The sequence below is a fragment of the Lissotriton helveticus genome, chromosome 2_1, assembly GCF_964261635.1.
Source record: "Lissotriton helveticus chromosome 2_1, aLisHel1.1, whole genome shotgun sequence".
NCBI lineage: Eukaryota > Metazoa > Chordata > Amphibia > Caudata > Salamandridae > Lissotriton > Lissotriton helveticus.
The window spans coordinates 1,923,713,438-1,923,737,829 of NC_136059.1; the positions used below are offsets into that span (position 1 = coordinate 1,923,713,438).

Here is a 24,392-nt window from a genome sequence, read left to right on the forward strand (position 1 = left end):
GGTAATCAATGTAAGGTCTGAAGCGCAGCCAAAGCAGAGGAACGTCTTGGTAATTTAAGTACCAATCTTGCTGCTGCGTGTTGCACACTCTGGCGTTTTTTCAACGTGGCTTTTTTCACCCCGGCCATCAGGCCGTTGCAATAATCTAAGCGCGATAGTATCAAAGCAACTGCTACCGTCTTTCTAGAGTCAGTAGGCAGGAAGTCAAAAAACTTCTTTAATGATTTAATGATACTAAAGCAGCTTCCTGCTGTGTTCCTAACGTGCTGGTCAAAGGAGAGAGCAGAGTCAAATAGGACCCCTAGATTTCTTGCAGCTTCCACTGTATGGGGAGGAACAGGTGAATCCTCCGGCCACCAGTCCTTGGGGCAGAAATGGACCTCTTTGCCCAGAGGTAAGATCTCTGTTTTATTGGCGTTACATTTTAAGTGGTTGTTGTCCATCCATCGGAAAACCTCCGTCAAACAGATCTTAAAATTTTGTTCCACATTAGTGGAGTTTTTATCCATAGAAACCACAAGCTGGGTGTCATCAGCGTAGGATGTTACAAGTATCCCTGCAATCCTCCATCCCTGTATTTGCAGTCATTCTCTGAGATTCACAAAGGGAATCCTGCTCATTACCCCCAGGTCCCTTATATCCTCGTTCCATTCATTACTAAGTGGAGATAAACATCTCCCGACAGAAAAAAGATCATCAAGAATGCCAAATTTTTGTGAATCCTTATGAATGTCAGGTTTTGCTTTGTCCTGCATTCTTTTATTCATCACAGCCGAACAATTCTAGAGTCGCAAACTAATTCTTGAGTAAAAACAGTGACTGTTTTGTGACCTGAGATTAAAACATATGGTTTTTAAATACTTTAAAATGAGGATTCCAATGTTTTTTTCAGTACTCCTGAAAATACAATCTAGAAAGTCATAGGAAACGAGAACAAAAACGTTGACGATAATGATTGTAATTTTATAATGTTACAAATACCCGTCGGTGTCAAGCTATAAGTTACCAAGCACATAAGTAATTGGAACAGGAAAGTTACAAAATCTAAATAGACTATGTTCAGAACGGGTGACAAGAGAAAGTCTGTTCCATGCCTGGCCAGTAATCACGGAGAACGCACGTCCTCAGAGACAAGGCTTATGGAGCTTTGGAACATATACCAGATTTAAAGCCAATGAGAGAAGCAGTCTGTTTGAAAACATCAGATATATGTAGTTTATGCGACTAGTTGAGAATGTCTTGTAACAGAAACAGAGATCCTTAAAGTTACATCCCTTATGACCCAGATGCCAACTGCAGGTCTATGAAATGTGTTGTAATGCTGGCATGTTTGTGAATATTCAGTACCAGCCTAGCAGCTACGTTCTGAATAAGTTGCACCTTCTGTAGCATATTGAAGTGGAGACCGACAAATAAGGCATTACAATAATACAGACTGCTAATTATCAAGGACTGGATCAAAAGTGGTCTGGAGGTCCTCGGATGAGTGGTAAGAGTTTTTAGAAGTTTCATACTAAAGGTAGAAGTAGGTTTATGAATATGGCCTTGACAAGACAATTTGGAGTAAAAGATGACTCCAAAATTGCACGCATTGGAGGAAGGAATAGGGAGGACCCTGAAGAGTGGACACCCATTGAGAAACAAGCATGAGGGGTTCCAAACCCCAGGGCCTCGTTTTTGTTAGATTTAAGTCCAAACAAATTGGGATTCATCTGGTTAACAACAGCGGCAAGACATCATTAAAACTGTTGTTGGGAGGAGTTAAACCCAGCTTCCAAATGCAGGATGATCTGAATGTCATCAACATATGCATAGAATTGGAATCCAAAGGAGGCAATCAAGTCAAATAGATGGGCCACATACAAACTAAAAAGATTAGGGCTACGAGAAGACCCTTGCAGCACTTCACATCCCTAATCTTTGAAAGCAGAACAAAAGTGTCAGTTGGACAGCTTGTGATCTACAGCAAGAACCTTTCCCTGACGATCGACCTGAAGGACCCTATCTAAGAAGGTATTTTGAATTACCATGTCAAAAGATGCGAGCAAATCAAGAAGCATGATGGTCGCAGAGTCCCTTTGTCTAAAATCATCTGAATGTCTATATGGGTGGCAATCATCATGGTCTTAGTGCTCAAGGTCAGTCTGAAGCACTATTGAGAAGCGTTGAGTAAGGTATTGTTTTCAATGTGCTGGGATAGCTGAGAATTGGACCAGCTCATCAATATCTTTGTGATCACAGGTGTGCCAGATTGCCTGTATCCAAAGAAGGCTTCTGCAAGAGTCAAACAACTAATGTGATTTTGCAAAATGTAGGAGCTCAGCCATTTTCTAAGGAAAGATTACAAATAAATGTGATCATGGGTCAACAAAGAGAGCTATCATCTTAACCCCTTCCACACTGATGACAAGCTCAGCTCAACATGAGGTACACCTCTCGTACGCTCATGACGAGCTGAGCTCGTCATGTAACGCGGTATTTACAAAACTTCAGCGCACAGCGGGAAAAGCCGCCGCGCGCATGTGGTTAAACATCTTAGCAGAACAAGAGTCTTATGGAGAACCGTAATTGGTTCTGGGTACGGTAGAGCCATTTCCAGTCCCCAGGGGAAGATCACTTGGGGAAGTAGGCAGAAAAGAAGATAAAAGATGAGAGAATTTGCCGTGGAAAAACCCTGCCAAACCAGAACATAGTTTTTGAGTGGGTAGCGTTTTAGGTGTGTAATCATCACCACTGGCCAGGGAATTAGAGACTACAAATAGTTATTTGTATGGTGGGTAGAAGATACGATTTGGTGTTGGTAATAGTTAGAATGAGCAGTCCAGACAAGTACCTTATAGATATTATGTTCATGTCTATAGAAAAGCTTCCCCATATTGTCATAAGTAAGCCTCCAAGACCTTTCCAACTTTTTACTTATTTGTTTGGCTATAATGAGGTAAACCGAGTATCAGGGTTTAAAAGGAGTTAAGTATTGTAATTTATACATTTTGATAGGAAGGATGACATTAAGAGCATGCAATATCCAATTGTTAGAGTAGTCAGTTAAGGCATTGAGGCCATCCTGCACAGCATGGTGGGTTGCATCCAAAAGATTAATTTGTTTCTGAGCAGCAGACTTTGAACATGCACAATAGTGAACTTTTATTATAGATGTAGCTTTTAGAGGCCTATGTCCCTCTAGAGGAGTGCTCGTCAAACGTTTTAATGCTACAATTATTCTATTAAATTGGCAATCTTTAAATATGTCTAGACTCATTTAAACATTGCAATTAAGTTAAGTTTGGTTACCGTTTTAAAAATGTAATCAAATGCATGATTGCCACCAGCCACGGCCGGTAGTGGGAGTACCGGCCGGGCGGTGACGTGGGGAGGGGGAGGGGCAGGGTGGGGGGTAGTAATGTATAGATTACGGACTTTAAAAGGTAAGTAAACATAAAAATAAATAAAATGAATTTCGATGCACACACTGCGTCGTATTTCGTGATGCAGTGTGTGCAACGAAATTTGTTTTACCTAATATATGTACCCGTCCACCTGCTTCATACGCTTTGCATCGAAAACATTGATCTAGATATGTGCCCAAACTCACAAACTATATGCCATTCCTTAAGATTAAACCTACCGTAGCCCGTATCTTGGAAAATCTTAGAAAGCATCGCCTCCACGCATTTATTTATACTTTGACGAAGCAGGGAATACCAGTTTCCCATACCAGCCATTTCCTTATCATTGATATATCTTAACATGGTTCTCGCTGTGTCATCAATCATCATATAATTATTTTTGAGGAAACTGGTTATTTGGATAAAAGTTTGCCATAGTGCTTGTATTTGTCTCCTAAATTGCTGTAATAGCAGTTCCTATGTTATCAGGTTGTTAAGATTATAAAAGTCCCCTAGATTCCGAAAGCCTAGGTCACTCCAAGCCTGGAGGATCCCTTGAGAGAGCTGCAGACCCCAGGACCAACATTCTTGGAGAAAAGAACTGGTACATTGTATGCCTAGAAAAACAATTAGGTGCATGAAAATGAAAAACAGTTAGTTTAATTGTGCTTTCTTTTAGCATATGATTTAAAAGAAAATGATCATACTTTGAAGGTATTGTTCCTAATTGTATTAACTGATTGGCTAGAGCTGCCTGATAATATTTGGGAAAATGTGGTAGTGCTAATCTCCGTGCTCTGTGTCTAGTTGGAGTGTGGAAAGCTTTACCTAAGCCTTTTTTTTTTTGCCCATATAAACTGGCGAATAATTTTATCTAGTTCCCTAAAGTATGTATTTGGCACTCTTGGAGGAAGATTCAGAAACAAAAATACAAACAGGAGGAGTACTGATATTTTGACAAAAGAAACTCGGCCCAAGCCTCCAGCTCTCTGATAACCTTTTTACTTTTGTGAGGGTATACCCATAGTTTAGGTGGAACAATTGCGTACAATCGCTTGTTACACAAAACCCAAGATATCTTATGGGCCAAAATCTGCAGCCCTAATGGGAGCTGGGTAACTTTAGCGTTAATTAGGAGTAGCTCTGTTTCTAACTGGTTGACTTTGTACCCACCTGTAAGTCTGTGAAAGCCTTAATTTCGCCCAGTGCTGTCTGTATATTTGCACACTGGGCCGTAAGGTATAAAACTATATCATCCGCTAAAAGTTTAATTTTTGCCACCCTCCTTATAGGGGCTAAGATTGAAGTATTAGAACTGATTTTAATTGCGAGTAGCTCAATAAAAAGAGAGAACAGAAGAGGGGATAATGGGCAACCCTGCCGGGTGCCCTGTCTAATCTCGACATCACCCACCTGCTCTGTATTAATAAAAGTCTGCCGACTTAAGGGTTTACCCCATTTTCTTAATGGTTACCTGTATTAAAAATTATCTTTGCTTCAGCCCCCTTCTATGCTTCCTTTAACATTGTTATCAATTGGGATGGGAAACTAAACTTCTGCGAAATATGAAATAGGGTCTGCAGTTTACAAGGTCAAACGCCTTTTCTGCGCCCATCATTAAAATTGCAGCCTTGTACTTGTTGACTGAAAAACACTCAATAGCCTGCAACAAAAATAGGGTGTTCGCGGCCATTGATCTAATCCAGGGAAGATTTTGATTCAGTTTTATTCAGCTCAAATAGAATTTAAGTGTGATTTGTAAGAAATGGATCTGTACAATAGGGTATATAACTGCAAAGATCTTGAGCAAAAATATTTGTAGTAATGAATTATTCCTCATCTGTCTTGCTATATGTATCAGAAGACGTTTTGAACCATACTCCTCCTAATGTAATATTTGATCAGGAGTGTAAAAGAGAATAAACTAGGAACAATGATGTGAATTCACAATGATCCAATGTTTAGTCTATACCCGGGGTCTCCTACCGGTAGCTCGCAGAGACCCCGGGAGTAGCTCGTCCAGCCCTTCATGGGCTATTAGCTTTTCCGGCTCCATTTGCCTGCCCTCACCCAAACCAGCCGCTAGGATTGGAGCTAAGCTGGGGGTGGGGGCGGGCGAAGAGGATGACGTTCCTCTCCTGGAGCTGCAGACTCTTCTCGTGAGAGTCTGACTCCTGTGACATCTTAGTTACCTGAAAACGTGCTGGCATCGCACTGTCTGCCATTGTGCGACGGGTGCCAGCGCGGAGCAGTACGGAGCAGAGATGTGACTTCGACCGCAGGTAAGCTCAATGGACGAGCAGATAGATAGTTTAGTGACGTTGGATTCTGTTTTTTTATGAATGTGATCTTGAATAATGTTGAATAATTCCCGGTGCTACACTGACACGCCAGGCACAGACACAAAAAACGCGTGGAACAGAGTGTAGAAGGGCACAAAAAATGAGTGAAACAGAGGGCAGAAGGGCACAAAAAACCAGGGGAAAACTAGTGAAACAGAGGGCAGAAAGGCACAAAAAACGAGTGGCACAGAGGGCAGAAGGGCACAAAAAACAAGGGGAAAACGAGTGAAACCAAGGGAGGAAAGGTACAAAAAAAGAGGGGAAAACGAGTGGAACAGAGGGCACAAAGGCACAAAAAACAAGGGGAAAACGAGTGAAACAGAGGGCAGAAGGGCACAAAAAACAAGGGGAAAACTAGTGAAACAGATTGCAGAAAGGCGCAAAAAACGAGTGGCACAGAGGGCAGAAGGGCACAAAAAACTAAGCAAAAACGAGTGGAACAGAGGGCAGAAAGGCACAAAAAATGAGTGGAACAGAGGGCAGAAAGGCACAAAAAACGAGGAGAAAACGAGTGAACCAGAGGGCAGAAGGGCACAAAAAATGAGGGCAAAACGAGTGAAACAGGCAGAAAGGCACAAAAAAACGAGGGGAAAACAAGTGGAACAGAGGGCAGAAGGGCACAAAAAACAAGGGAAAAACGAGTGAAACAGAGGACAGAAAGGCACAAAAAATGAGTGGCACAGAGGGCACAAAAAACGAAGCAAAAATGAGTGGAACAGAGGGCAGAAAGGCACAAAAAACAAGTGGAAGAGAGGGCAAAATGGCACAAAAAACGAGTGGAACAGAGGGCAGAAAAGCACAAAAAACGAGGGGAAAACAAGTGAAACAGAGGGCAGAAGGGCACAAAAAACGAGGGGAAAACGAGCGAAACAGGCCAGAAAGGCACAAAAAACGAGGGGAAAACGAGTGGAACAGAGGGCAGAAGGGCACAAAAAACAAGGGGAAAACGAGTGAAACAGAGGGCAGAAAGGCACAAAAAACGAGTGGCACAGAGGGCGGAAGGGCACAAAAAACGAAGCAAAAAACTAGTGGAACAGAGGGCAGAAAAGCACAAAAAACAAGAGGAAAACGAGTGAAACAGTGCAGAAGGGCACAAAAAACAAGGGGAAAACGAGTGAAACAGAGGGCAGAAAGGCACAGTATGGGCTCTGATGAAATTAGGCTTAAAGTCAATGAAACTGAGCGTGGGGGGGTCTCTCGGAAAAATGCGCAAGTTGCTTCGGGTTCAGTAGCTCACGACGATTTTCATTGGCCAGAAGTAGCTCTGACTACACAAAAGGTTGGAGACCCCAGGTCTGCACCATCCATAGAGTTCTCCAATAAATTCACTTGTGATTCAGTTAAGTCAAGAATACTCTGCCTTTGTCCGTCTCTCCCTCTTTCTCTCTCTCTCTCTGTTACTCTCTTATTTAACATATCGCAAGGCCTTTTGTCAGCATTGCAACAGTGGCATTTTCCATCTGCAATTTAATTGACCGCTATGTTTGTTTTCACTTTTCTAATTCCCCTTGAAATAATACAAATTTGCACTTATAAGCATGGAATTCCAGTCTATAAATGGCCCTGTGTTCTGTGTTGACTCACTTTCACTTACTGTGTCATTTGTGCAGGAAAAGCCATACCAGTGTTCTGAGTGTAACAAGGCCTTCAGCCAGAAACGAGGCCTGGATGAGCATATGCGGACCCATACCGGAGAAAAACCCTTCCAGTGTGACGTAAGTTGGAGCTCCTATAATTTTCAACATTTAAATGATATCCAGACAGGCATTTCGTTTTCTTGGCAGCTGTAGGCATGTTATTTTGTTCCCATTCGTGGTTACGCTCTATAGCAGACTTGTGCTGCTTTGCAACCTGTACTGAACGGTAATGAGATTTCATTCAGGTTATTTTATGTTACTGTTTTACCACTGAGATTACTGAATACATTTCAGTTTAATGTTTGCACTCCCGAAAGAGTCATTTGCACGGTTTTAGTGCGCTATGAATATTTTACCGCAGGTCTTGTGTGTGTCCCACCCTACGACAGGTTAACGACTAAACATGGGAATTCAGTATGCCAATATAGGTGTATTTTAACCACTTGATTGTCGAATATAATTGCTTGCAATTATAATTGCAAGACAATATAGTGCAGACCTTTTGTGCAATTTTAATCATGTTTTGTAAACCTTAAACTTGTTATTATAACCCAACAATTTTCATTCGGGGAACAGCAGCAACAAGTAGCTGTTTTTGTTATGTTTTTGACCAAAAGAACTCTGAAAATCTGTGGACCAGGAATAATTTAGTAACTCTCTACTATACTCCCTTTCCCTTATTTCGAAATATGGATTATTTGTGCAGGGCTTTACGTAATTAACTGTATAGATGAAGTAACTAAGAGTCGCTCTTTGCTTCAGTTTCAGCGGATAAAAGAGCATTTCCTTGTTTTCTGGATATTTTCTAAACTCGCAAACTTTCAGAGCTTAATTTGATCTCGAGGTTGCAGGTGTTGGGCAGCAGCATTCATTTTTGGGGCTCAAGATGTATTTCTCACCAGAAGTCTTTGACCCATAGAAATAGATTTAAAAACCGAAAAGAAAGAAATAAGGTGGAACAAAAAAAAAGAAAAATAGTCACAAAGGTAGATAGAAGGGATGAAAAAGGACTAGGTAGAGGAAGATAAAGAGATTGGAGGTGTAGAGTGGTGGGGGAAAATGAGATGAAGTGGTTTCAAAACATGACTACCTTAGCATTCACAAACCTCGTGATTCAGCAGTGCTACTGGCAGCCTTTAGGAAAAATGTGGGCCCCTGCACTTATATTTATTTTTATTACAAAAGAAGCAAGCTTTTCACTTAGTGAGCTAAAGTCATCGAATGTAGAGTGGGAATCCAAGGCTCAGCTGAAAAACTACGTCATCAGTGTTACACAAAATGGCAGCGAGGTTGTAAAACATGGATAAATTTTTAAAGATCCTCTAAAACTAAGTAATTTGCGATTTGTGTAATTTGAAATATCGAAATTCAAACTGCTGTGCTGGAAGCCTCTTTAAGCCATGTTTCATACTATACCAGTATTAATCGTCCATGACTATTCCATGTTTAACCACAGTAAGTCAATAAAAATAGATGGGGAGCATGAATTATTAGTTGACTTTGATAGGCAACTTTATTTTTTGCAGGCCAGTATTTAGAAATTATAATATAAACTCGCTGAGATTATATTAATTTTTTAATTTGCTGTATCATTCTTAATTATCAAGGCAAGTTACCAGTGAAAAATTCTTATGCCCTGATTTAGACGTTAGCGAAGAGGGTACTCCATCGGAATAGAGATGGAGGACAATTTATGCCAAACCTGAAGTTCCGCCTGCTTCATTTAGAGTCAGGTGATCCTTCAGTGTGTAGACGGGGGAGACTACTCCATCTTTGCCGCCTACATATACCTCCAATGGCCTGACAAAGCAAGGACCGTTGTAGGTTTGGCCATGTGTCCATTCCGAGAAATGCAAGTGATATCCTCTGGGCAGCAGACATCTCTAAATATGGCAGGTGGAGTATCCACGTCATGGTGGGTGTAAAGTACTCTGCCATGGAGACGGTAATTACTCCATCCATCAAGATTGAAATCAGCCCCTTAATATGGATCCATATGTTAGATCAAACATATTTTGGGACTGGTAGTTAAAGTGGAAGGACTGTCTGCATATTATTGTGTTGACGTCTATTGAGTAGTAGTAAATGATTCCCATATTTTCTCATATTGTGTTCCAGAAATGTATCCTCTTGGGCACCTAATGTAAGACATTTATTGCAAAATATTCTAATCCTATTAAGAGATGTTACTTAGTGAGTACATTAGGAACAGCTGACATTTCCTTCCTAAACTCTCAAGTTCATAGTCTTCCGTGTAAGTATCAAGAGAATTACAACTTAGACATGTAAAACGTTTCATTCAGTGCTGCAAAAATGTTAGCATCTGGAAATCAGCATATCTTCACTTATTGTTATCCCAGTACTTCCTTTACTGTCACCGACTCCTTTATAGCTTCACACCAGGATGAATTAAATTGTTCTTTCCCACTCCATATCGTATAACATTTGTAACACATCTAATGCAGTAGCTTTCAAAGCAGTGATTAACTAGAATGCAAACAGAATGCATGCAGAACATATATAAGATTGACCAGGTAGACCAGTAATGAAATTAACAAGATGATAAAGCAGTTGATTGTTAGATCCTTTCGCAAAGGCATTGGGCCTGATTTTATAGTATGCTTAGTTTTGACAAATACATTATTTTCATATCACCGAAACTCTAGTTGTGGTCATCAGCATTTTCCTTTTCATGGGGAGAGGAAGTGGTGGCGCTATATATAAATATATATCTATATACAGTTTAGATGTTTTGAAATTAATAATTCATTTATTTTGAAAGAGTGATTAAATGTTTAAACATTTAGTAAGTTATTGCAAAACCGCATACATTTAAATACAATTTGGCAAATATTAATAGAATATTAAAATCCTGGTAATGTTTCTTTTAAATTTTGATACAAAAATATGTTTTTCAATTAATATTTTTTATTTTTTACTTATTTATTAAACATTTAATTTGATAAGTGAATGTGCTGCAGTCTTTAGTCTATTAAAGTATAATAGTATTTATTTTAACTTAATTTACGTTATTTAAAGAATTACTACACTTTATTTCCAGATCTCTACCTATGTGTAAAAAGTTACTTCACACTTGTAAATCCCTGTACTGAGTGGGTAGTGACATATGCGTCGTCACTTAGGTGGAAATCTACACTCAGAAATGGTGAACAGAGCAAAAAGGTTTAGATTTACCCCAAGGAGTAGTATTAAATATACATGTAAGTCAATTTGCACATGTATATTTATCTTTGTGAATCTGCCCATCTGTTTTTAGCCAGGTGGGAAGGTATGCACATTGAAGCATACCCTCTTTATCCATTTGAAACATATAAATTACCCAGCATGCTAACACCTCATGATTAAAGTGACCATCAGTGTTTCTGCTGGAGACTGTATGTCCATCTCCCCAACCATATGCACAAGGGCCATTGTGGCCACTGGTGGCCAATGAAGATCCAAAGTTGAGTCCGTCAGTGCTGGGAAGCTGGGAAGATATAGAGTTCAGAAGGACGGCTTCTCTCTAGTGCACAACACCACTTAGCTTTCCTTTTCAGGGCTGAACTCTTTGGAGTATCAGCTGACCAGCACATGATAGTGATAAGAACATTTTTGGTGTAGCCCTCTTCACAACCATGTCCTGGCCAGTGGCTCCAAAAACGGGGAACCCGTAGGGAAAAGAAACAATGCCACAATCGATCAGCAGATTCCAAGTGCGCAACTTGGTCCCTGCTGGTTTGGATTTGCACAGAGATTTGAGTTTTTGGCTACAGAAAACCTCCTATAGCCACCAGGGATAGTCTCTGAGACCAAGAGTAAAGTGGGCTTTCCACAGCCTAGTGAGGCCCCTGCTACTGTCTCTCAGACCTATGTGTTAGAGGATGTCTCCTGCCCTTTATAGCATCTGCTGCATGACCTCCTTTTCCTGGCAACAAAAGCTTCTCTAAGGGCTCTGGGACAACTCTCCTGGCCAACCCTGGAGTTCTCCTGACCTGGTGCAAATCCAGCTCTATATCAGTACGACAGAGACCCTTAGCAGAAGACTATATTGAGTGTCAGCACTCCATAACCAATCAGGCTTGCAGGTGGGTTTTGGGCATTAGAATGCAGTGGCAAGTACCCATAGTGCCTTTTCTTCATGGCCAGTCTAGCAGAGCTATACCGTGACAAAGCATAACCAATCCACCATAATTACTGTGGGATAATTAAGGGCTTAGTGCCAGCAGCCACATAGATAGTCAAGCTGAAGTCAATAGTAGAAGTTAGGTACCACTAGACATCCCAGCAATGGTCAAAACTGCAAAGTTGGTCCTTAAATTTCTTTCCCAAGTGTCTGCTTATTAAATGAACTGGAGGTACATAATTACTATTTTATTTCGTATCCACATATGCCCTGGCACAAAATGTACACTCAAGGAAAGGAACAGGAGCAGGACAGGTACCTATCTTAGTACCATTTTTTCACACCCCATTTGCAAACCCACGCTAAGGCTTTCATTAAGAGTTACTAACAAATCCTGATGCAGTAAAACAGCTCCTAGAATTCACAATATTGTTGGGTGCAGGTTTTACTAGATGCAGCATTACATCATCATTATCAATTGTGGGCTATGGTGTGGGTAATAAATACAGAAGTGTGTGTTTGTACAACATTTACACATGTCTCTCCACAGTCTGTCGTTTTCCCTCAAATTTCACCAGCTTTAACAATCTAAATATGTCCAAGGAAACCCCCCAAGGAGCTGAATTACCACAGAACATCTGATGCTCATTGGGTGGACATTTACATTTCCTCCTGAATCGTGAATTACATGTAACTAGTTTTGAGGGTCTGAGTTGAATCTATGACAAAATATCGACTACAAAAATATCTACCTACCAAAATATCGCAACAAAAATATCGATGACAATAATATCGAGATCCTATCTCTAACAAGGTAAGTACAAATATATCGGAAAAAAAATATCGATGTCAAAAATACAGTTTTTTAGAAAATATCGTTTTATTTTAATATAAAAACAATGTAATATTAACAAAATAATACTTATAAATGTAATAAACATAGTTAAAAATATATTATATTATTTAAAATTAATAAATAATGTAATAAAAACTAATAATAATAAAAATATAATACATAGTATATACTTCATTAATAATAGCTCTAAAATAATTATTTTAATAACTTATGAATAAATGAAAATATAATAAATTACAAATAAATTTATATACATAAAATAATAATATAAAAAACAATTAACAATGTAAAATTAATAAAAAAATTAAATACATTTTGGATAGCGTACGGGTAAAAATTACTATTCCCACCCCAGAGAGTGCAACAGTAGGGAAAGGGTTGGATAGCGTAGGGGTAACAATTACTATTCCCACTCCAGAAAGTGCAACAGTAGGGAAAGTGTTGGATAGCGTAGGGGTAAAAATTACTATTCCCACTCCAGAGAGTGCAACAGTAGGGAAAGTGTTGGATAGCGTAGGGGTAACAATTACTATTCCCACTCCAGAGAGTGCAACAGTAGGGAAAGTGTTGGATAGCGTAGGGGTAAAAATTACTATTCCCACTCCAGAGAGTGCAACAGTAGGGAAAGTGTTGGATAGTGTAGGGGTAACAATTACTATTCCAACTCCAGAGAGTGCAACAGTAGGGAAAGTGTTGGATAGCGTAGGGGTAAAAATTACTATTCCCACTCCAGAGAGTGCAACAGTAGGGAAAGTGTTGGATAGCGTAGGGGTAAAAATTACTATTCCCACTTCAGAGAGTGCAACATTAGGGAAAGTGTTGGATAGCGTAGAGGTAAAAATTACTATTCCCACTCCAGAGAGTGCAACAGTAGGGAAAGTGTTGGATAGCGTAGGGGTAACAAATACTATCAGGGCCGGACTGGTTACCGGGCAGTTGTGTGTGCTGCCGAGCAGGGGGGTCATTTAGTTGATGGGGACCTGTGTCTGCAAAACGAAATTTGTTTTGCTTTTTTATTTCAAAGCGCTCGCAGGTCCCCATCAACGAAATGTGCTCACACCACGGAGAAATCCTCCCCTTGCTCGGCAGCACACACAACTGCCCGGTAGCCAGTCCGGCCCTGAATACTATTCCAACTCCAGGGAGTGCAACAATAGGGAAAGTGTTGGATAGCGTAGGGGTAACAATTACTATTCCAACTCCAGAGAGTACAATAGTAGGGAAAGTGTTGGATAGCGTAGGGGTAAAAATTACTATTCCCACCCCAGAGAGTGCAACAGTAGGGAAAGTGTTGGATAGCGTAGGGGTAAAAATTACTATCCCCACTCCAGAGAGTGCAACAGTAGGGAAAGTGTTGGATAGCGTAGGGGTAAAAATTACTATTCCCACTCCAGAGAGTGCAACAGTAGGGAAAGTGTTGGATAGCGTAGGGGTAAAAATTACTATTCCCACTCCGGAGAGTGCAACAGTAGGGAAAGTGTTGGATAGCGTAGGGGTAACAATTACTATTCCAACTCCAGAGAGTGCAACAATAGGGAAAGTGTTGGATAGCGTAGGGGTAACAATTACTATTCCAACTCCAGAGAGTGCAACAGTAGGGAAAGTGTTGAATAGCGTAGGGGTAACAATTACTATTCCAACTCCAGAGAGTGCAACAGTAGGGAAAGTGTTGGATAGCGTAGGGGTAACAATTAGTATTCCAACTCCAGAGAGTGCAACAGTAGGTAAAGTGTTGGTGTAGCGTAGGGGTAAAAATAACAAACTTATCAATAAATGTATTTTTTTCAATAATAAAAATATTTACTATTAAATAAATATAAACCATTTATAAATACCAATACATAATTATTAAAAACATGATTAGCAAAATATTTGTAACCAAAAAAATTAATAATAAATACCATATAATAATATTTAATTACCAATTAATAATTAATTAACAATTATATAATTAATAAAACAATTAATTAAAGAACATTATTACTTAATTATATTTAAATTACTTCCCACCCTATTCCCCTATAAACCCACAACCCGCTACAGAACATAATTATCAATTAATCAATTAATAAAATTAATTACCAATTAATGACACATAATTATCAATTATTAAATTTAATTTATAATTCTTACTAATTAATAATTAATTTAACATAATTAAATTACTTCCCACCCTATTCCCCTATAAACCCACAACCCGCTACAGAACATATTTATCAATTAATCAATTAATTAAAATTAATTACCAATTAATTAAAATTAATTACCAATTAATTAAAATTAATTTATAATTCCTACTAATTAATAATTAATTTAACATAATTAAATTACTTCCCACCCTATTCCCCTATAAACCCACAACCCGCTACAGTACTAAAATACAAAATTTTATTAAATTACATAAAAATAAATTAAAAACATAATAAATACATAATAATATACACAAAAATATTTTAAAAATCGATATTAGTAACATCGAAATTATTAACATCGATATTACTGACATCGATATTTCAAACTTCGATATTACTAATATCGATATTAAATCTATCGATATTACTTACCTTCTATATTATGTCCCTTCGATATTTAAACTTCGATATAATTGTATATCGATATTTAAATATCGATATTTTGTCTGCATACCGTCTGAGTTATTATCAGAAATGCTGGTTTAGGTGTGCAAAATGGTTGTAATAAAAAGGCAGCAACCCCGTATTTTCTGGGGTTACCCAAGAGGAATTTTCCCACACAGACCGCTAGTTTGCAGATGGAGAAAGAAAATAAATTGGTTAACTGTTCAAATGCAGATGTATGGCACAATTAATCCTTCGAATTGTCTGCCCCAGAACAATCATCAGTAGTAAGTTTAGGATTGCAGTAGTAAGCAAGCATATTTATGATGTATATATATTTTAATGTATACTCCTGGGAATGTTTATGAATCCCTCATTCTGAATTTTTTGATAACTGCAGCATCAAGGAGTTACCAATATTTAAGATACTAGTAGCACCTAGAGAGCAGAGTTACCAGGGTATTACAAGTCAAAATTCCAGAATGTTTTGGGGAATCAGTAATTCTGGGTTTGAGCTGTGACATATCTGTGTGAAAACAAAACAGATCAGTTCATGTATTCGAGTGGATTTCATAAATTCCAATAAGACTTGTAACTGGTCCAATTGGAATTAAGAGGCCCCTTTTAATGAAGACCAAAGTTGAGATGCAGATTTCTGAATATTTCCAGATCTTTCAGATATTGGGAAGTTAATTTGACACTAGGGGTCTCATTAAGACTACAGTGGTCCCAAGACCACTGTACCCACGTTGGCGGTCTGAACATCCTCCTTGGCGATCTGATCAGACCACCGCAAGACCGCTGACACCACCATGATTTTGGATCATGCGGTGTCAGTGGTGGGGAAAGCAGCAATCTATGGTTACGGTACTGATGCCGGCACCACCATGCAGATCAAGATCTGCCTTTCCGCCAAGCTTTTCATGTCGTAAACCTGCCATGACAAGGTCGGCGGAAAGGCAGGGAAGGAGCCCCAAACAAGGCCCCAGGGCAAATATGCTTGTGGGGCTGTGTGCATGGGGACACATATTGTTTATTGTGCATGGCACACAGTGCACCAACATGCAGATGGCAGTGCTACGGCGGCGGCATGTGCTGCAGACTCTCTATGAGCCTAAGCATGCCACCGCCACCCCAACACTGCCTGCCCAGTAGTAACATTGTAATTCTGTGGTTGGGATGCCACCTGCTTGGTGCCCTACTCCCAGCCACCACAATGGTGGTCCAGAGGTAGGACCTCTAATATCGTAGTCGGGCCCTAGGTCTTGGTAAGTTAACACTCTAATATATGAGGTCCAAATCCCCAAGAATGTTGGAGCACAGATCTCCACCTCACTGTAATTTTCTGAGTTTCTGGAATTCTTAAACTTTCACAGAAGTAAGGTAGAAAGATATGCAAGGTGTAGGTTTCCAGGTGTACTACTGTGAAGATCATGTAAACATTCTCATCAGGATCTTATTCCTGCTTCCGGAGATCCCCTTAACGGGGTTCAATATATAGGTAAAATAAGATCCTCCGTAAAAAACCACATTTTTTCCTACGAAGACCACAGTTTTTTTCACCAAAGATATATGTTTTTTGCCCATGGATAAACCCTTTTGACTTTTTACCAAGTCTGGGAATGATCAATTCTCCTTCCCACATTTGAAAGGGATTTACTCCACCCCTTGCCTTGAATAAAATTCTGACCCTTTCTAGAATGGAAAGGAGAAGGACAAGATCTTCTAAATGCTGATGAACATGTGGGGTTCACAAACTTCCAAGGATAACCACTCCTTGCAATGCAGATTTTCTCAACCATTGGATGGGATTTACGGGAGTGGAGAACTCAGCACCCTGGCAGGGATATCTGCACAGGTAAATGAGTTTACTCTTATCACGAATCGATTTGCGAATTCCTTGCAGGACTAAATAGGTAAATTGGTCAAAAAATTCAGGTTCAATCTAATTTACCTTTCCGAAGATAGTCCTTAGACTTATATGTAAGCTGTTTGTATCTGTAAATAAAACGTCCAGAGTGTGCATTCTTAAAGTAATATGCTTATTGTTTTCTTTCTTTGTCACCCTTTAGGTCTGTGATCTTACCTTCAGCCTTAAGAAAATGCTTATTCGACACAAGCTCACTCACAATCCCAATCGTCCCATGGCCGAATGCCAGCTGTGCCACAAGAAGTTTACAAGGAATGACTACCTCAAGGTGCACATGGAGAACGTGCATGGAGAAACAGACAGCTGACACCTGGCGGGACATGGTCTGTCATCTTCTTCGATGGGTCGATTTTGTAGATTGGCACATCGAGCATTGACTTCCCGATAATGTTACATATTGGAAATTACATGCCAAGCATGCATTGATTTACTGTATGCCTGAGCATGGCTCTCACAGATTCATTTCAAGCAGAAGAAGAAGAAATCAGAAGCAAAAACAATTTTTTCTGACCAGTGTTTTCTGAAAATGTCTCAGTTTGCATTTTCTGAACCAGTTGAAATCAAGACCGCATATAGAGCCTGTTCCTCTTTAGAGACTTGAATAATCAAGTCATGTAGAGGTTACAGCTGAGTGCTGCCCTGGTGAACTCCATCAACAAAAATATAAAACCAGACATAACGTTTCAAAGCTTGATTTCTATTATTGTTTCTTTGTGCACAAAATGTACATTTAGAGTCTAATTACAACTGCTTGGGAATTTCCAAAGGGGCCAGTAGCCAGTTAACCACCCTATTGGAAATAATGAAGTCCATGAAAACACCTCAGATCTGTCTTGTTTCCGCTGGAACTTTGGGCTGTTAAAACAACCAAAACCAGCAAGGAGAATTACAGAGAGCAATTGTGAATTACTGTATGAATCAGACCAGAATTTCAAATTCACCTAGTAATGATCTACTTCTCAGAATGTCTGCTAACTCCACCCCTCCTGAATTAACTGGGCTTCCGGTAGTGCTAACTTCAGAGGTGCTAACTTACCATGCAGGGCCAGACTGGCCATAGCGTGCACCGGGCAATCCCCCGGTGGGCAGCATGGGTGGGGGCCGGTTTGGGGGCCCTGGGGGCCGTTTTTGGTACAGGGCCGTTTTTGCAGCATAGCCTCAAAATCGTCCCTGTACCAAAATCCGCCGAAAACCGGCCCCGGCAAAGAGCTCGGTGGCACCTCCAACCCCCCCGAGTGGGGGTGGGGGGGCGGCTGAGCACTTTGCCAGGGCCAGTTGTGGTTCCCATTCCGGCCCTGTTACCATGTGCAAACGCAGAGCGCTTACAATGAAACTCTTAAAAGCACCATTGATGTTTCTGCAACAAATGTTCAAACCATTTCAAAAGAGCAATACTGTGAGAAAGGATAACAGGAGTTTCTTAACCATCTCTGTTTTACTTTGATGCACAATCAAACATTGTAATTTACCCTCTAATTTGCATTTTCTAAATAGTTGATACATTGTATAATTATGGAGCTCCAGTTTTTGGCCCCAATCTCTCGGCCCCCCACCCTGTCCCGTCAATACCATGAGGAGCCCTGGCGTTATTATCTCTAGTGACTTATCCATGGGACCTCAAATTAACACCGTCACTTCCGCTTGCTTTTACCATCTGCGTAGAATTTGTAAAATTCGAAGGTTCCTCACTACAGAGGCTCTCACACTTGTCATCATGGCCCTTGTCACCTCCCGTATTGACTATGCCAACTCCCTGTATGTGGGGATCCCTGCCTACCACCTTCATCGGCTCCAGCTGGTGCAAATTCAGGCGGCCAGACTGGTCTTTCAACAGCCTAAGCACCAACATGTCTCGCCCCTGCTGAGGAGACTGCACTGGCTCCCGGTTGCCTCTCGTTGTATTTTCAAAATGGGCTGTACTGTTTTTAAGTCACTCCTCGCTCTTGCCCCAGCCTTCACTTCCCTCAGCCTTAAGCGTCACATTCCCCTGAGGAATCTTCGGTCTTCTGCTCACAACCTTCTAATTGTCCCCAGGTTCAAATGGAAAAAACATGGTGGCTCCTGTTTTTCCTTTCTTGCCCCTTCAACCTGGAATTCCCTTCCCTCTACTATACGACTTTGTCCCGATTACACCTGTTTTCGCAAACTTCTTAAAACCCATCTCTTCCAGCTAGCCTACGAATAAACCTCACTGCCTACCCTCCCTGCTTTGTCTATGAGCGCCATGAAACCGACTGGTGTCCGTGCGCGGTAAAAATCCTTTTAACATAACATAACATAACATAACATTACAACACTTCTCCTGAAATGGGAACCTGATGGGTATTGCATAAGACTGCAAGGTTTTGTACAGGCTGACCCACAGCCTTCAACAAAAATGTCCCTTTGTCACATGACATCCACAAGATAGCACCAACACCCAGCCGCGGTCTGTAGTGGGTGTACCTGCCGGGCGGTGACGTGGGGGGGAGGGGCAGGGTGTGGGGTAGTAATCTATGGATTAAGGAGATTTATAGGTAAGTAAACATAATAAATAAATAAAACGAATTTCGTTGCTCACACTGCATCGCATTTGGGTATGCGAGGCATGCAACCCAATTTATTTATATGTTTACTTACATGTAAAGCTCCGTAATCCATAGATTACCGCGCCCCACCCTGCTCCTCCCCTCCCCACATCACCACCCTGCAGGTACACCCACTACTGACCGCGGCTGCCAACACCAGGTTGGATGCACCTCACAGTCATTATATGCACTCTAGATACACAATTAATCTTGGATCATTGGCCATTCCTTTTTTGCAGGTATTTCTCTTTTACATCGCATCTTTACTAGGCAACAGGAATTTTAGATAGGCATTCTCTGAAGGCACTCTCTAATGTATCTCTTCATTGTGCAGGATTGAAACTGTGACCTATAGTGTAAGAGTCTTAGTGTTGTGTGTGGGCTGGAAGGTGATCAGATTGTGGCAGGCCTTGTAGGTGAGCTAAGAATGGTATGAAACAAAGAGGAGTGAAAGATACAGTTGAATATTTTACATAATTAGCTGCCATCTTTTTGTGTCTGTAACAAATGTCTCCATTGTTATGTGGAGGCGATTCCGCAGTGGTCTCCGAGTAATCTGCTTGGATATAGCCAGGTCTCCACCACCTACCTGAGTTTCTGGGGAACCTAAATGTTAAGGTGACAAACTACAATTTATTCACTAAAGAAAACAAATGTTCTAATGTGAGGTTAATTTTATGATCTTTCCTCATCAGAACTGTACCCTTCAGGTGGACGAGCTCTAAATTATGTTTTCTTATATTTATAAGACTTCAAAATAAAAGAATACAAATCCAGCAGCAAACCAAATATTTATCCCATACTCAGATGCCATGCGTTTAACATAATTCACACTTTGGTTTTCTCTTCTGATAAAGTACAAACCTATTACCCTGTCTTACGTGATGTAACCATGTTGAAGCTTTCTCTAACTTTAGTTTTACAACACTGAAAACAATGCAAACTAATTACAAAAAAAGGCACAGCTCTCCGTGGTTATGTTGATGCCTGATTTGGTTATACACTCAAATGAGGGTCTTAGTACACGGAATTTCTAGATAAAGTGCAAATTTACCTCTGCTCAGACATGATACTGACAGTGAGGTAACTGAGGTAAGACTGTCTTGCTATGTCTTGTCTTATCACCACAGAGATTTATGAGGCATCTGAGACAGTACTTTTATTTGTGCCAGCACCTTAACGGAGACCAATTGGCGAGCAGCCCCTTCATCTATAGCATCTTGTTATAAATCTAATTCATTACACCCATCATCTGGCAGAGGTTAATAGTATTGTCTGGGATGGACTCTCGTGAGACATGGAATCTCTGCACACTCAGCAATGATAATAAATAACATGTCACACTCTGCACAGCTGCAAATATATTCTCTCTCTTTTTCATTATATATATAATGCTTATAGTGAACAAAAAACAGATTTTCAATGTTGATGCAATATGCGTAATTAACATCTTTCTTTTGTACATGATTGAATTTGTAATTAAAATGTATTTTTTCTGTGTACCTGTATGGAGTTTATATGAAGTTTTATATTCTAAGTGGAGACTGATCAATAACTTTGAACACGCCTTCTCAAAATGCACAGTAGCACTTCTTTTCTGCACATTGTCTAGAGACTATGCAAAACAACATCTTACTTTAACTTGGGTAGAAAGTGCTTTCATTGTTTATATTGAATTTTAAAACAACTTTAAATGGTTTTCTCAGAGAAAGTTTTATAATGAAAACAGTGCCTTAACAACAATGCAAGAGTTTATTTCAATAAAATATTTTAGACAATTTTCAATATATGTTGTCTTCTTATGTACTCATCAGTGTTATAATATTGTTGAATTGTCTTGTATGCCCTGTTTTTTAATGATTTTATAAAAGATAACAGGAGTATAAACCCATCAACCTTGTTGGGATTGGGGTAGAGAATTATATACAAGGAACAATATCCCAACCGGTATTGTTTGCAGACAGTTATTGAGGATATCTATACAGTATTATCCAAACAGAGAAAGGAGACTCAGTTCGATTTTCATATGTGCTCAAGGCATCATTTTTATAAGCATTCTGAGAAGTATAGGGCAATTGTAATTAACAGTTGATATCAACACTGCAATTATTGAATAATACGTAACAGCCCAAGGTTGTACAAGGTGCACGAGTGCAAAGGTGAGTGACACTACGGCGACACAAGTGACAGTGAGAGCAGCGTGGATGGCGCAAAGTGTATGGTGAACAGTTATATACAGTGAATAAAAACAACGAAGTGGTTTCAGAATAGTTCAAGAAGATTGTTATTCATTTTCCATTTTTTTGCGAAAACCACTGTGTGAGGGGCGCCTAGAATCTCGCTGGAGAGTCGACGGCGTTTCGATCCGTAGGATTTAGGATCATCATCAGGACAAATGAGGGCTGGTAGCAGTGCGTTTAGGCAACAGGTAGGTAAGGCAAGGGTTGGCGGGTAAAGAATTCCACGTCTGTAGGGATGCCTCGATGGACGTCCCATGGCAGAGGAAGGGTCCAGACTCAAATGATCAGTACTTCAAGGACATATGAGCAATTAATGAATTAAAGGGGTGTCCGGAGCCGCGTGGTCAGTGAATGGGTCTGCGCTGGAAAGTTATAAAGACACTTGGTATGGTAGTCTTATAGGTATAATAGAATGCTGCAAACACGTTGTAGTGATAAAAAAAACCCAACTGTTAAAAACCACATGGAGTGGAATCACATCTTACTGACAGGGTGGTCATGATCATTGTAAATTGAATCACCGAATATCATCGTTGAGCCCAATCCTGTCACTGTGTAATTTGAAGACCCATTTCTGTTCCTTAAAAAATAGGAATTTTATATAACTTTCAGAAGATCCAAGTGTCTTTATAACTTTCAGAAGATGCAAGAGACGATAGTTGTTGAGTGCATATAGCTGAGCTTATTTTTTGCCTAACTACAGCTGTTATTTGAGGGACATTACTCTGTAGTTTGTTCCTATTTCATAAGAAATGGGGTTTGTACCTTTCTTGATACTGTGGTTGGTTAGAACTACTCCTTCCTGGTTTGGTGACATCATACTGAAGTCCGTCTAAAATCTCGCGAGAGTACGCGATTTAAGCTGGGGTTGCTTTAGAACTACTCCTTCCTGTTTTGGTGACATCATCCTGTAGTCCGTTTGAAATCTCGCGAGAGCACGCGATTGAAGATGTTATCAGTAAACACTGTTTGCTTTAACAACTACATCCCGGTATAAGCAATCTGTTTTTCGTGACCGGGTGCTCAAAATCCTTCTTGTAGAACTTACGAAATGTTTCCCTTTTCTGTTTGCTATTTCCAACACAATGTTTAAATACAATCAGGCTGTGGTTGGTTAAAACTACTCCTTCCTGGTCTGGTGACATCATTCTGTAGTCCGTTCAAAATCTCGCGAGAGTACGCGATTTAAACCCCTTGAAACCCCACCCTTGAAACACTGCCAGGGAGTTCTGCCAGGGAGTTTCTGCCTAACTACAGCTGTTATTTGAGGGACATTACTCTGTAGTTTGTTCCTATTTCATAAGATCTGGGGTTTGTACCATTCTTGATACTGTGGTTGGTTGGAACTACTCCTTCCTGGTTTGGTGACATCATCCTGTAGTCCGTCTAAAATCTTGCGAGAGTACGCGAGTTAAGCTGGGGTTGCTTTAGAACTACTCCTTCCTGTTTTGGTGACATCATCCTGTAGTCCGTTTGAAATCTCGCGAGAGCACGCGATTGAAGATGTTATCGGTAAACACAGTTTGCTTTAACAACTACATCCCGGTATACGCAATCTGTTTTTCGTGACCGGGTGCTCAAAATCCTTCCTGTAGAACTTACAAAATGTTTCCCCTTTCTGTTTGCTATTTCCAACACAATGTTTAAATACAATCAGGCTGGGGTTGGTTAAAACTACTCCTTCCTGGTCTGGTGACATCATTCTGTAGTCCGTTCAAAATCTCGCGAGAGTACGCGAGTTAAGCTGGGGTTGTTTAGAACTACTCCTTCCTGGTTTGGTGACATCATCATGTAGTCTGTCTGAAATCTCGCGAGAGCACGCGATTGAAGATGTTATCGGTAAACACAGTTTGCTTTAACAATTACATCCTGGTATATGCAATCTGTTGTTTCTTGACAGGGTGGCAATTTTATGAGCTATGATACATACAATTCTCAAGAACATCTCTTTGAGTTAAAGGGTTTAGCGAGCTGATTGGTCTGTGAGAGATTACCTCAACGAATGAAATAGAGGCTCTTTCGAGCAGCCCAATGCCTCCCCCTGACTCAGTCACCGTTTGGGACAACGACGGACAGGTAGGCTCTAGAATCAGTCTGGGCTGTTTTTTGCCACTTGTTCTAAGAGGACTTGATTAACATTAAATAGTGATAAATAGTGATAAACAAGCCAACTACCTCACGGTTGTCTCTTTATAGGATTGGCCCCCTTTTGTCTGTCAGCCTTGAATAGGGGACAAAAGGTCTTTTTGCTGTATTGGCAATCATTTTTTGAGTTTACTAAAACCACATATGCTAAAATAATTTTTGTAAAGTCTGGCTAGAGAGTTGCAAGTGGGTGCGAGGACTCCCTTGGGTGATAAGTTTATACCAAGAAGTCTGGCTCTATCTGCAAGACACATTGGTGTACCCCAAGCATTATTAATAGACAGAGCAGGGTAAAAAGGGCTCGCTCTATATATACTAAGTGTAGGGGTTGTCTTGTCCTTACAGAGCGGGGTCTCACATTTACCTGAGCCAGGACCAGGAAGAGGTGAGGTTCTTTCCCCGGGCACACTGGGTGAGTACTTGGAAAATCTTGAACACTAATGAATAGATTACCGTTTTTAACAGACCTTTGAACCTAATAGGGGTCCACATATGTTTTTGTTGTTATAGATCACACCAGGTGCCAAGGAGGAATTGAAACAGATGTAGGAGAAATATATCCTTTACTGTTATTCATTCACTTGTGTGTT

At 40.2% G+C, this 24,392-nt stretch overlaps 1 protein-coding gene across 2 annotated transcripts in view; it reads left to right on the forward strand.

Annotated features, from left to right (window-relative positions):
* Positions 1-21,202, forward strand: part of PRDM5 (PR/SET domain 5) — an 831,782-nt gene extending 810,580 nt beyond the window's left edge. For both annotated transcript variants that reach the window (XM_078676853.1, XM_078676854.1), the window contains 2 exons: positions 7,339-7,443; positions 16,993-21,202. In XM_078676853.1, coding sequence (XP_078532979.1) covers positions 7,339-7,443; positions 16,993-17,157 — 270 coding nt within the window. In that variant the 3' untranslated portion in view covers positions 17,158-21,202. The remainder of the gene's footprint in view (positions 1-7,338; positions 7,444-16,992) is intronic.
* Positions 21,203-24,392: the final 3,190 nt, after the last annotated feature.